The 12,450-nt window shown below is 37.3% G+C and overlaps 1 protein-coding gene across 11 annotated transcripts in view; it reads left to right on the top strand.

Moving 5' to 3' along the window:
• The window catches only part of MCTP2 (multiple C2 and transmembrane domain containing 2), a 245,082-nt gene that overhangs the window by 215,942 nt on the left and 16,690 nt on the right, over positions 1 to 12,450 (top strand). For all 11 annotated transcript variants that reach the window (XM_038532734.1, XM_038532731.1, XM_038532739.1 and 8 more), the window contains one exon: positions 7,830 to 7,939. In XM_038532734.1, coding sequence (XP_038388662.1) covers positions 7,830 to 7,939 — 110 coding nt within the window. The remainder of the gene's footprint in view (positions 1 to 7,829; positions 7,940 to 12,450) is intronic.

Below are 12,450 nucleotides of genomic sequence, written 5' to 3'. Positions count from 1 at the left end.
CAACTGCAGCTCATTGTGTGTTTAGCCACAGTAGTTACAGAGAACTACCTCCATATTTATAGAAAACCACTAACCCTGTTTGCTCTGGGGTGGCATGCATGCATCTGTCAATTGGCCTAGAGAAACCAATCTTCCTAGGGCTAAATTCCAAATAATTATTTTAGACAGTTTCCAATTTTTCATTTGTGTTTTATCAACATCATCTTCTTGATGTTGTTCGTTCTTTTACTTTTTTCAGCCCTTCTACATAATACCAGATGAGATTCTTGTTGCAAGCCAAAAAGAAAGACAAACATGTTGGTAAATACCAGTAACTGTGGAAATGCTTTCTGTAATGAATAGAGTTTAAAAACCACTTAGAAATGATATTGATTTAAAATCTGATCTGTTTTATATTCATTTCCATAAGCAAAAGTATACTTGAGAAAGAAGTAGTCTCCCGAGAAAATACAGAATTTTACCCCTATTGAAAGAGCATACACCATAGAGTAGACGCTGTGTGTGTGTATACACACGAGTGTGCACATGCACATGTGCCAGCGTGCTTGCACACAGACCCACCCCATATCTCATGGGAAGAAGTCCTAAAGGAGGTTCCCAGTACAGGCATCCAGGCTTCACAAGGAACACTTTTTAATCTCATCTATCAGAAATATTGCTTCTTATGCTTTGCTATGACAGATACTACTGAGGTTTGGGGTTTTCTGTTGTGTGTGTGTTTTTTTTCCCATGCTAAATTCCACTGAATCTATTTCTGGTGTTTATAACTTTAAGTTTTCAAATTATTGGCTTTTTTTTTAATACTCTGTAGGATAAAACAGACCAAACATTCCCATTGAAAGCCCAAAAGTTATATTTTTGTGTCTTTCTTCTAGATGGCTGAAATTATTGGAAAGGTCTTGAGACAGAATTTTGCGTTGATCCCTTTTGGGGACACTTCCCATTCTGTGACAAATATTACTCAATTTTTAAACATGTCAAAAAGGATTTTTTCTGACATGGTCAATTTTGGGGACTGTCTCCTGGCTTTGCTTAGGTAATTAATAGAGGAATGAGGATTTTTTCCTAAATCAGAACATGTAGGAAAGATTTAAAGTAACATACTGATTATATAATTAATTCCAAGTTGTAAATTCATTTTGATGGTGTGAATTCTCTCCCAGAGGCTCCAAGCTGGTTTATTGCACCTACAGTGCTATAGTCATTGGAGCCTTGGGGGGAGTGGGGGTGGGAACAAGGCCTGGAGAAGGATGGATTTGCCTCCTGATTTATTTTTGGTTTTGCTTATAAAGAAAGCACATGATATGTGCTTAATTTGACTGCATACAGACTTAGCCAAAAACTCAAGTTTATTTTTCTCACATTTTATAAACAAATGGGCAATGAAGTAAAAGGTGATATTACACCCATCTCTGGTATGATAATATGCATCTTTAGGTTTCAGAGATGGAGTTTGTTATCATTTTTCTTACAGTGAGTGCCAGTCTTTCTTTCTGTATGTCAGAAAACAAAGGATTCTTATGAAATTGGAATTCTATCTCTGATAAGTTCATGCTCTCATCTCTCTTCCATTATGTTGTGATGCATGCTTTATCACAAAGTAGACCCTAAATCATGTGAATTGACTTACACCTCGTTGGTTTTTCAAGTTTGTAATACGAAGTAAAATCCATTCTTTCTCAAATGCAGGGCTCTAAAAGTGCAGTGCATATAGTTGTTCACATTTTTTTTGTGCATTTGTTTAATCACACCAGTGGCCCCCACTCTTTTTTATTACACATTTCCCTCTATAAATCAGAAGCCTCCTATGTTAAGGAAACACATGAGCACATGTGATAACAGTTCTGTCTTTCTGAATGGATCTCTGTTACTCTTCCCAGGCAATTTGGTAGCAGCAGCAGATGTAATGTTGTGTTTGCTAAACTGTTATCACCACATTCCATGGTTCAATCTGAGACGTGTAAATAAAGCCAGCATGATGCAGATAAAACTGCCAGATGATCTTTCATACAACGCAGGGCAACATGAGTAGACTTGTCTTGGAAGATCATTGCTTTCAAAACTTAAATTAACCCCAGTATTCTTTAAACTAGACCAAAGGTTATTCATTCTTTTATCTTTTTGCATTCTCAAAAGGAAGGGACTTATATTTATGAAGTGCCCAAAGTGTACCAAGTCCTTTACATATCTTATGATACGAATGATATTTAATTCTTCAAACACTCAATTGGGAAAAGATTAGGCTCTCCCTTTTTCCAGATAGTAAAATGGGGATTCAGAATGGGTAAGGAATTTGCCATGATCACAGAACTGATTAATGGCAAGTTAGAGTTGAACCCAGTTCTCTCCGACCCCTAGCTGGTTATTTACAAAATGGGTAGGCCTGGTGAGAGCTGATAAGTCCTATGGATGGTTGGTCTGTTTGTGTTTCTTGTAACTTTTCACCTTTTGGTGCAAATAATCCCTGATTACCCCAGCTCTTAAATATAAAAATGGAAAGAAATATTTTTGAAATATTTTCAAATGACATCATTTAACATCTCCTCTCATGAGTATTGGGCAAAATAATGCTGGAAAGAAAAAGTAAGTATCAATATGTAACTGAATGTGGTATCTCAAAATTATATATTCTGTGGTACAGAAAGAAAACAGAAACACACGGACATCAAAGAAGCAAATGCCAAAAAAGAACAAGTGTGAACTGAATCCCTACCTTGTGAAATGGTCACTAGACACTAGAGCTTGCCTTTTTTTTTTTTTTTTTAATTTTTTTAAGGGACTTCTTGTAATGGAGACACACTTGCTCTGGAATCCTATGCCACATGTCCCTATTTGCCCAGAAAATTTCCATTCACTGTTTTCTCCCCATTTTGTTTAAGTACTAAATATTGTACTTAATATTTACATTCAAATACACTGGAATAAATTACTTAGACTTGTATTCTGCTTCTGCCATGGTTTTTACTAAAAGCCCAGGGGTTACATGTGCAGTGACCAGAGATCTCATTGTCACCAGGTTAAATCCAGCAAGCAATCAGGGATAACCCATTAATTTTCCTGATACTTTTCAGGGGCAAAGTCACTAAAACCTAGCTTTAAAGGAAAGCTTGTGGATGGTTGTTGAAAAAGTACTTTCAGATGAGTTCACCCCTTCTTGCAAGTGGTGGAGAAGCATCTGATACTCCCACCCCAATCAGCCATGTGGCATGCCAGCCTATTGGGGCATAGCAATTACCAAATCTATAGGATGCATAATGTTTCCAAACTGTCAATTCTGGTGGAGTTAGTGGGAAAGATGAAAAATTACAGGGTAAATGTATGTTAAATATATGCAGAATTTAAAAAGTCTATGGATAATAGAATAAGTAGTAGTCTGAACACTTTTAATATGTTTTGCTTCACTCATTCCATTGAGTAAATCTTCACTTTTTTCCTTACTGTTTGATAAAACTTTTTCAGTGAGTAAATCATAAAGTAGAGTTCATGTTTAAGAATAATCAAGTAAAAAAAAAAAAGAATAATCAAGTAAAAAAAAAGAATAATCAAGTAATAATATTCTATTTCTCAAGATAATTATTGATGAGCTAACTGATAGATATGTGTTTACATTTCTTGTCCATCCCCTGGGGCTATGATCATATCACCTGTGTGTGTAAACTTAAGTTACAAATTTGCTTAAAGAGTCTTCAATAGCTAGCAGTTACTTTAAGAAAACTATTTCTGGAAACATGCTTTTATTTGTGTAGCCGAAACATTTTGTTTACATATCTCTCTGTAGAGTATGGCTTTTCTTTGAAATAAAATGACTGTTCTACATTTATCTGATTTTTCATTCCAAGGTTTCATTGTACACGTATGAAAAATAGCAAGATGGCTCTTATTATGTTGACTCCAATAGTGCCAACATGTAAAAAAAAAAAAATCATAGGTGGAGTCAAATGGTGGCAGTCTTACCTGGGTGCCATCAAATGATTCAAACAGAATATCAAATAAATTAATTGTAAAATTGTTCTGAGTTTTTTCAACCAATATATGGAACTAAAATAAAGCTTCTGCTAGTTTTACAAATGGTAACATTCTGACATAGGAATGCCATTGTAAATTTAGTTGAAACATTTAGCATTAATTAAGAATTATTTAATTTCGTAGGAATAGTATCAATGCAAACTTGGATGGGGGACAGCATCATGACTAATAAGACATTCTTACAAAACAAAGGAGTCTATGAGGCAGAAGTGTACTTGGGATTGGCCACAGTGCCCTGATTATCCATGATTGTGTACAAATGATAATGCTTCACTGATTGACTAGAAGCTGAAGTGTCTACACTTACAAACATTTTATGTATACAGTGTTGGGTAGCAACAACAAATTTTTTGTGGCAAAGATGTGTCAAATATAAAAAATACACTTCAGTGTGACAATGTATACTGTTTTTGCTGCTGGTCACCAATTTGAGTTTAGGAATGTTTGAACCTTTGAAGAGCTCTTAGTCAACTTAAACATTTCCCAAAGCTATTGAACTCCTGTGAAAAAAGAAATCTATTTTTGTTGTATTTGGGTCATAATCAGTTGGAAATGTTTATTTGTTTGTTTATTTATTTATTTATTTACTTAGATTTGAGAGAGACAGAACATGAGCATGAGCAGGGGGGAGGGGGAGAGGGAGAAGCAGACCCCCACACTGAGAAGGGAGCCTGATGCCAGCTCCATCCCAGGACCCTGAGATCATGACCTGAGCCAAAGGTAGATGCTTAACTGACTCAGCTACCCAGGTGTGCCTCAGTTGGAAATTTGTAATCAAAATCTTTGACGACTGAAATACTAAGTAACTTCATTTCTAAAAGCTTTTGTGAGTGGAAGTGAATTTTAAAAGAACTGGCAAAAAAAGACACTGCGTTTTTTTCTCTCAGAAAAGCAAGGAATATTCATCACAAAGTAAGCTATGATATTAAATGCTGTGCCCGGTCCAGTGTTTAATTCTGAAGCTATCCTTTGGGATAACTCAATTTGGGGGGAGGGGGAGACTTTTGATTTTTAACAGAATAAATACCTGTTTTATGCAAGAATGAAAGGTAATTGAAAAACCATTTATTTACAAGCATTAATTTTGTGTAACACCAAATGAATTAAGGATACAACTTACTTGAAGCTTTGTCCTGAAAAAATGTTTAACAGAATAAGTTCATATGAATGATTACAAAGATATACAGTGCCCTTGAAAATATTTGGGCTGAGATATATATATATGGATATCAATATTTAAAAATTAAAATTGATAATTTTCTCCATGTAACACATTTTTTGGTGTGAGGTTTCAAGGTACCTCAGTGCCCGTAGAGATAGTATTTTCATAATTAAAATTATGATCCACAGTAGAGTCAATTAAAGGTGTCAATTTAATGACTACTAAGTGCAATTCTGAAGATGATTAAGAACAATTTTATGAAATATGTAAAAAGATGGTTTTAAAAAGTACATTCTTTTGAAAAGTACCCTCACCTGGGATTATAAACATATATAACTAGGAAACCAGTTAAATATGTGAATCTGTAGTACAAATAATAATCCTTTATGTACCATTTAAAAATGTTCACAGAACATGAATGTTTCATTTTAATATACATAAAACATGCCTTTTAAAATTTTTGAAGTAACGTACTTGTAAAAATAAAATGAAATAATTATGTGGATCTGCCAATATGATTAAATCAAGTTGAGAGTTCATAAATATTTTTAAAATTATGTGATTCTGATTACGTTCACTCTTCAAATTACTATCCTGTTAGCCTAGATATGGTGGGACCCTTAGCCTTGTTTTTGAATATTAAATATGCAAATTAAAACATCAAGTACATCAAAAAGTAAAAGGACATTGTGACAATAATTTATTATTTTGATATACTAAACTTATACTTTCTTCATGACCAGAACCTCAGCATTTGGGTGTTTCATTAGGGGGGTGGGGGTAATACACACACACACACACACACACACACACGGTCAATGGATATTTTTATGAAGTGGAGCCACGTGGAAATTTGAGTCATCTTCCAAGAAATTGTTTTGACCTAAAGTCTATGCTGCTGAAAAGAAGAAGCTACTTTTGCCCTTTGGGTCAAACTCCCTGGTGCTTTCAAATCCTCCGTTATAAACATGAATACTTATGTAGCAGACAGAGATGGGTTTTCACCATTGTGCCCATTAATAGATGTTGCTGAGTATGAATTAGGTTGCTCTTGCAGCATATCTAATTTTTAATGCAAGCTGCTTGAGGAATTACAGAGTAAGGGAAATAAGGAATTTTAAATTGCAGTGAAAATCTAAAAATGCCTTGCTAGTTTGAGGTAGCAAGAAGACACAAAAAGCCTGCCTTCTCCTTCTATACGGAATGCTTAGATTAAGGAGTTCAGCGCTTAATGGTAAGGGGTCTTCAAACCATCCCTGCACCCTTTACTAAGGAGGGGGTGGCGGTGGTACATTCTAACCTTTGCGCTCTCTGTGGTCTGTTTCTGCCAAGTAGCTTCATAAACAAGGACAGGTGTGAGAAGGGAAGTTTGTGGTTTCCTGACATCTCTGCCATATTGATTATTCTTAAAATGATCTCTCTCTCTCTCTTTTTTTTAAAAGATTTTATTTATTTGAGAGAGAGAGAGAGACAGAGATAGCAGCAGAGAGCACAAGCAGAGAGGAGAGGGAAAACCTCCCTCAGCAGGGAGCATGACTCAGAGCTTGATCCCAAGACCCTGAGATCATGACCCAAGGTAAAGGCAGTTGCATAACCAACTGAGCCACCCAGGTGCCCCAAATGTTCTCTTCAGTTTAGAAGGTTTTGCTCCATAATTTAGTGCAATTCTAACTCAAGTAAAATTCTAGATAGAGAAAAATTTGAGGTTTTAGGTATTATATATTAGATGTTGTGGCTACAATGACCCAGACAGGCAAGAGCTGAGAAGATACTAGCTAAATCCCAGTTACAGTAGAGTTCCCAGGGAGGTAAAATATGGTATCAGAATATAAGAAATTGTGTAAAAATACCAGTCATTAGAGAATCATCTTTTCTCCAACATTTGAGTAATTTCTAAATTATTTTTATAAGCATTAGCTGCCTAGCATGCTAAAACACACTTGACATATTTTTATAAGCAAAGTAAGGACAATATTCTTAGAAGGCTGAATTCTGTTACACATGACAAATTGTAGACTGAGGAAGATGAACTTGTATTTGCTTCTACCTCATGAAGGAAAAGCCAGTCAATCATTGGACATCCTCCCAGGGAATAACCTGTGTAGGATGCAATCTCCAGAAGTGACTATGGAGTCTGCCTACAGGTACCTACTCTGTTTCTGAGGTGGTTGCCAAAGGATAACTGAAATGTTCCTCAGACTTGCAGTGGGTTTAAAACATGACTAGAAATGCAGCAGAGTTTGACAAAGAAGCCACAGTACTAGGAAACATATCACCTGGATTTCCAACATACCATGTTGTCACCTGCTTGAAACATTTCTGAAGGACTGTGAGGGACCGGGGTAAGGTGAGCTGGCAGGTAACTGTGTGAAGCCAGACAGAAAATCAGGGTCAGCCAGATGGATGGGGTTGCCAAGTCCTCTGAGAGAAGCCGTAGCTTTCGTAGAGAAGAATGGTTGTGTCTGAATGAGTGGGCAACACAGTTCTTTGGAGTCAATAAATACTTTAAATTGTGAAAAAAATGTGATTTGTCTCTTGGAGTCATTCTGTTGATAATAACTGTTATAACGATATATGAATTTCTATAGCAAGATGATACAAATGAAGTGATTGAGCTAAATCTTGCTTTTATGTTTCCTAGGAATCTGAAAAAAAAGGGTTAATTGAAAGAATCTATATGGTACAGGATATTGTTTCAACTGTTCAAAACATCTTGGAGGAAATGGCTTCTTTTGGAGAAAGAATTAAAAAGTAAGTTCTACATTTGTGTTGTATTTGAAGCAGAGCTGGTATCATCGAGGACAGTGGAGGTTAGAGGGTGGGGAGGGCAGGGATCAGTAAATGCAAAAACAAAACAAAACAAAAAAACAAAAGCTACAGTGTTGGAGAAACCGTATTTATATTTGTTGGTTTGTTCTTTGGGCTTGTCAGCTTCACAGTTGGGTAGTGCTTTGGAACCGGGGTGACCATATGGCCAATTCACACCAATTGCCCCAGCATAATTATTTCAATCTCAAAAGTATCCTGGTTTGGGTGATAAATTATAGATTAAGAAAAAAGGAGTATCCTATTCAGAAATAAATAGGGTAGCAAATATGCTCTCAAGTTGCCGTTTTCAACTGAAACATAGAACACAGTAAATGCTTTCTTTCTCAACTTACCAATGAGTAATATATAGCTAGTAGCATCGTGGATGCAAAGATGTGAAGTCAATTCATCACATTCTTGGGTGTCTGAGGGGTCAACAGACTTCTTTTATGAGAGGCAGTGAATAAATATTTTCATTTGTGGATCACAACTACTCAACTCTGTTAAGTATAAAAGCAGGCATCATTCATTTAGGTATCAAATGAATGACTGTGATATGTGTTCTAACAAAGGTTTATTTACAAAAACAGGTGGAAGGCTAGAGTTGACTAAAATCCAACCCATAGCTTCTCACTTCCCACCTTAGGTCACAAGGACTAAATCTCTGATGTAGTCTCAGTTGAAAAAGACCCTATGATTCATATTTACTTTGTTTTAGACATCATGAACTCTGTGTAACTTGTTCTTCACTTGGTACCAATGAACAGAGCAATTTTTAATATTTTTTCTTTTAATTTTAAACTTATTTCCTCTTTTGAATCTAAAATATGTCAAGTTGTTCTTTCTAAAGATTAATACTTTTTTTCTTATTTTATTGTCCATGATAGTTTCTTTTTTTTTTTTAAGATTTTATTTATTTATTCATGAGAGACAGAGAGAGAGAGAGAGAGAGAGAGGCAGGCTCCATGAAGGGAGCCCATTGTGGGACTCGATCCCGGGTCTCCAGATCACACCCTGGGCTGAAGGCAGCACTAAACCAATGAGCCACCCGGGCTGCCCTCCATGATAGTGTCTTTAAGTAAAGAAGATAATATTTAGAAATTGCATGGGTAGGGGTGCCTAGGTGGTACCGTCAGTTAAGCATCTGACTCTTGATTTCAGCTCAGATCATGATCTAAGGGTCCTGAGATCAAGCCCCAATTTGGGCTTTGGGCTCAATGCTGAGCCTACTTGCTATTCTCTCTCACCCTTTCACCCTTTCTCTCTGCTCTTCTCACTTGTGTGCACATGCTTGTGCTCTCTCTCTCTCTCTCAAATGAATAAATCTTAAAAAAAAAAAAAAGGAAAGAAAGAAATTGCATGGGTAAAGAGGAAATTAAAATTAGTACTAACAGCCAAGGGAAAGTTTTCTATATTAAGATGCAGGGGAATCAGTAAATTATAACATCAGGAAATACAAATAGCTAATATGGAACTTTGTATGGATACTGATCTTTCTCAGATTATCAAATCCAGTTGCTCTGGAGTGACCATTTATTATTGGCATGCTAAATGTATTTTGTTTATAAAATAAGCTATTAATAATCTTTAAAAGATTGTAAATTTTACTGAATTTACATGCTACTATTCCTGTTATTAATGTCTTAGAAGAAAAACTAAAGAGCAGGAGGATTTTTGCTTACGTATATTAATGCCTACTTGCTTTTTCTAGATTTCACAGAAACCGACAAATGATTTCTGAAGTTACCTTCAAAATTGTTTAATAAAGACCTAAATGACAATAGGAAACAGTCAAATAATGAAGAGGGCGTTACACTTCTTCCTTCATTAACTCTTTATCTCTCTGAGTGTCAGGCACTGATCTGGTCTAAGAATGAGAAATATTCCATAGAGCCATGATAATAGTAACATCAGCTCGTGTTATATGCCAGCCAGACACTGTTGTAAACCCTTCACACATAGTAATTTCTTTAAGAAGTTGCTGGCTGGAATCAGAGTAAATGATTCCCACAGGCGTATGGATTAAGGATTTTAATGTACCCATTTTACAGATTAGGAAATGGAATCACAGGTCAAGGTCACACAACTAGTGAGCAAAGAAGCCTAGCATGTCGTTTTCCTCTAGGGATCTATTTTCCAGTGAGGGAGAACAGCAATAAGAATTAGAATTCAGTTGCATTGATGCAAGATAGAGAGAAGACAGGGTGTCAGGAGTGGTCTGACCAGCCCAGAAAAGGGATATGGGGGAGAGAAAGCCAGGGGACAGTTCTGAAGGAGGGACATCTTATCAGCGTGTCTGATCATGGGAAGAGATAGTTGAGCAAAGAGTTAATGAATGGGGACTGCAGTAAGTGGGACTTTGTGCAAAGGTTCAAAGCCCAAGTCTGTGCTAGATACTGGGAGATGTAAGGGTTTCAGTATGTCTACGAGGCAGTGGAGGGTAGTGGCAGTGCTTAGAGATGAGGCCAGTCATACAGGACCTTGAGTGGATGGAAAAAGGCCATGAAAAAAAAAATTGGATGAGGGACATTCTGGCAGCAAGAAGGATAAGAGGATGTGGAGTGGGGGCAAGAACTGAGGAAGGAAGGTCGTGTTGTTTGGTAAAACTGTCTCCACACTTGAAGGTCTCTAACAGACAAATGGGGCTGTTGTGCCATTGATAATGGTCAAGGAAACATGTCTGATGACAGCAGAAGGCAGGGAGATTGAAACAGGCCCCCATCTCTCCAGTGCGTCTGAGGGACAGCTGTGTTGGGCACAGCTGTGGTGGCCATGTCTGAGACGTATTTTCAGCCATGAACAGAGTACTGTTCTGCCCAGCTGCAGCACAGGAAGGAAGGCCCATAAGGCTCCACTCCTATTAATTCTTTGGCCATTCATTACTGCAGTGATCTGAAAGTTCCTGCTGGGTATTCAAGTGGGGTGGCATGTGTAACTCTGTTGGAATTCCATTGTAATTCAGTGGTGAAGGACCAGGAAAACTTTTCCCCAACTTCTGGCAACTAGTAAATGAGTAAGCTTTCATGAAACACTCAGAGCAAGGCTTTCCAGTTACTGACCCAGAAGACCCCAATTGTATTGCATTTACATGGCACAAGCTAAATCTTCTTTTTCTCCTCTTTACTTTCTTTAGTTACCTTCTCTCATATTATACAAATTTCAAATGTGTGTATATAACAGACCCAAGCATTAATTGAATGTGTAGCATCTATATTATCTCAGACAGCAGGCTGGATGGTCAGAGGGTGCTATATTTCATATGTCCTCTCATTATGGAGTGTTGGCCTCAACACTTGTATCTTTGAGTGGTTAGGGAAGTCTCACAGAGGAGGAGATAATCAGAAACCTAAGACAGGGAAATCATTCCTGCAAATGTTCCAGAGTAAGGTCTGGAAGGCACATTCATCAGAAGTAGAACTTCTCGGGATCCCTGGGTGGCGCAGCGGTTTGGCGCCTGCCTTTGGCCCAGGGCGTGATCCTGGAGACCCGGGATCGAATCCCACGTCGGGCTCCCGGCATGGAGCCTGCTTCTCCCTCTGCCTGTGTCTCTGCCTCTCTCTCTCTCTCTGTGTGTGACTATCATAAATAAATAAAAATTAAAAAAAAAAAGAATAGTTCAAGAAGTAGAACTTCTCTGGATGGGAAAGACGTTGAGAAATACTAGGCAGTAAAGATGAGGAGGGAGGTGAGTGCATCTTGAATCACAGTGAGGACATGAGGAGTGACAGACTGACACACCTGGTGTTTACTCTGAGAGTAATATGTCAAAAGGAACAAAGAATGAAGGCAGAAAGACCAAGGAAAAGGCCAGACACAAGGTGTGAGGAACAGGTTCACCAGCTGGTGTAGAAACCATGCTTCATGAACAAAAGCATCACGTGGGGTTCATTACAAAAGAATAATCTGTAAGATTATATGATCAGTCATTTCTGTTTCCATGAGTAGAAGAGTCAGAAGATTTTATTTGTCCTACCTTGGGAAGTGAGGAAAATCAAAGCTCCATGGGCATAAAGGTCAACTAGCAGGACACCCATTTGGGGGAAGATCTATAGGATGGAGCCCTTTACCTTTACTGGTTGTGGTCACAATAATTTTTGTTTAGTGCTTTGGAACTTTGAAAATGATATTCTTAGGACATGTCAGTAAGCCTGAATGGTTGAATGAAGGAAGGGGATTCGTTGAATTTTTTTCCACTAATTAAAGGTTTGGCTCATTTGTCTCATTACTGTTCATGTCAGGTATTCCTTTCTTAGGAACTCAGGGAACTCTTAAATCAAGAAAACTAGGGAAGCCTGTGCAAATGTATAACAAAGTGTTTGATTTTGAGATGGAAAGCTTAGATTTACCAGGGTTTTTAAACTTTGGATGTTCTGTGGAAACCAGCCCAAGATATTCCATGTTAATGGAGAGAAGGTCTAGTAAGTTCTTGAGTATTAGGGGAATTACAGTGTAAT

Source organism: Canis lupus, chromosome 3 (assembly GCF_011100685.1).
Source record: "Canis lupus familiaris isolate Mischka breed German Shepherd chromosome 3, alternate assembly UU_Cfam_GSD_1.0, whole genome shotgun sequence".
Taxonomy (NCBI): Eukaryota; Metazoa; Chordata; class Mammalia; order Carnivora; family Canidae; genus Canis; species Canis lupus.
The sequence above is the reverse complement of the archived record's forward strand: the minus strand, read 5'-3'. Positions and strand labels throughout refer to the sequence as shown.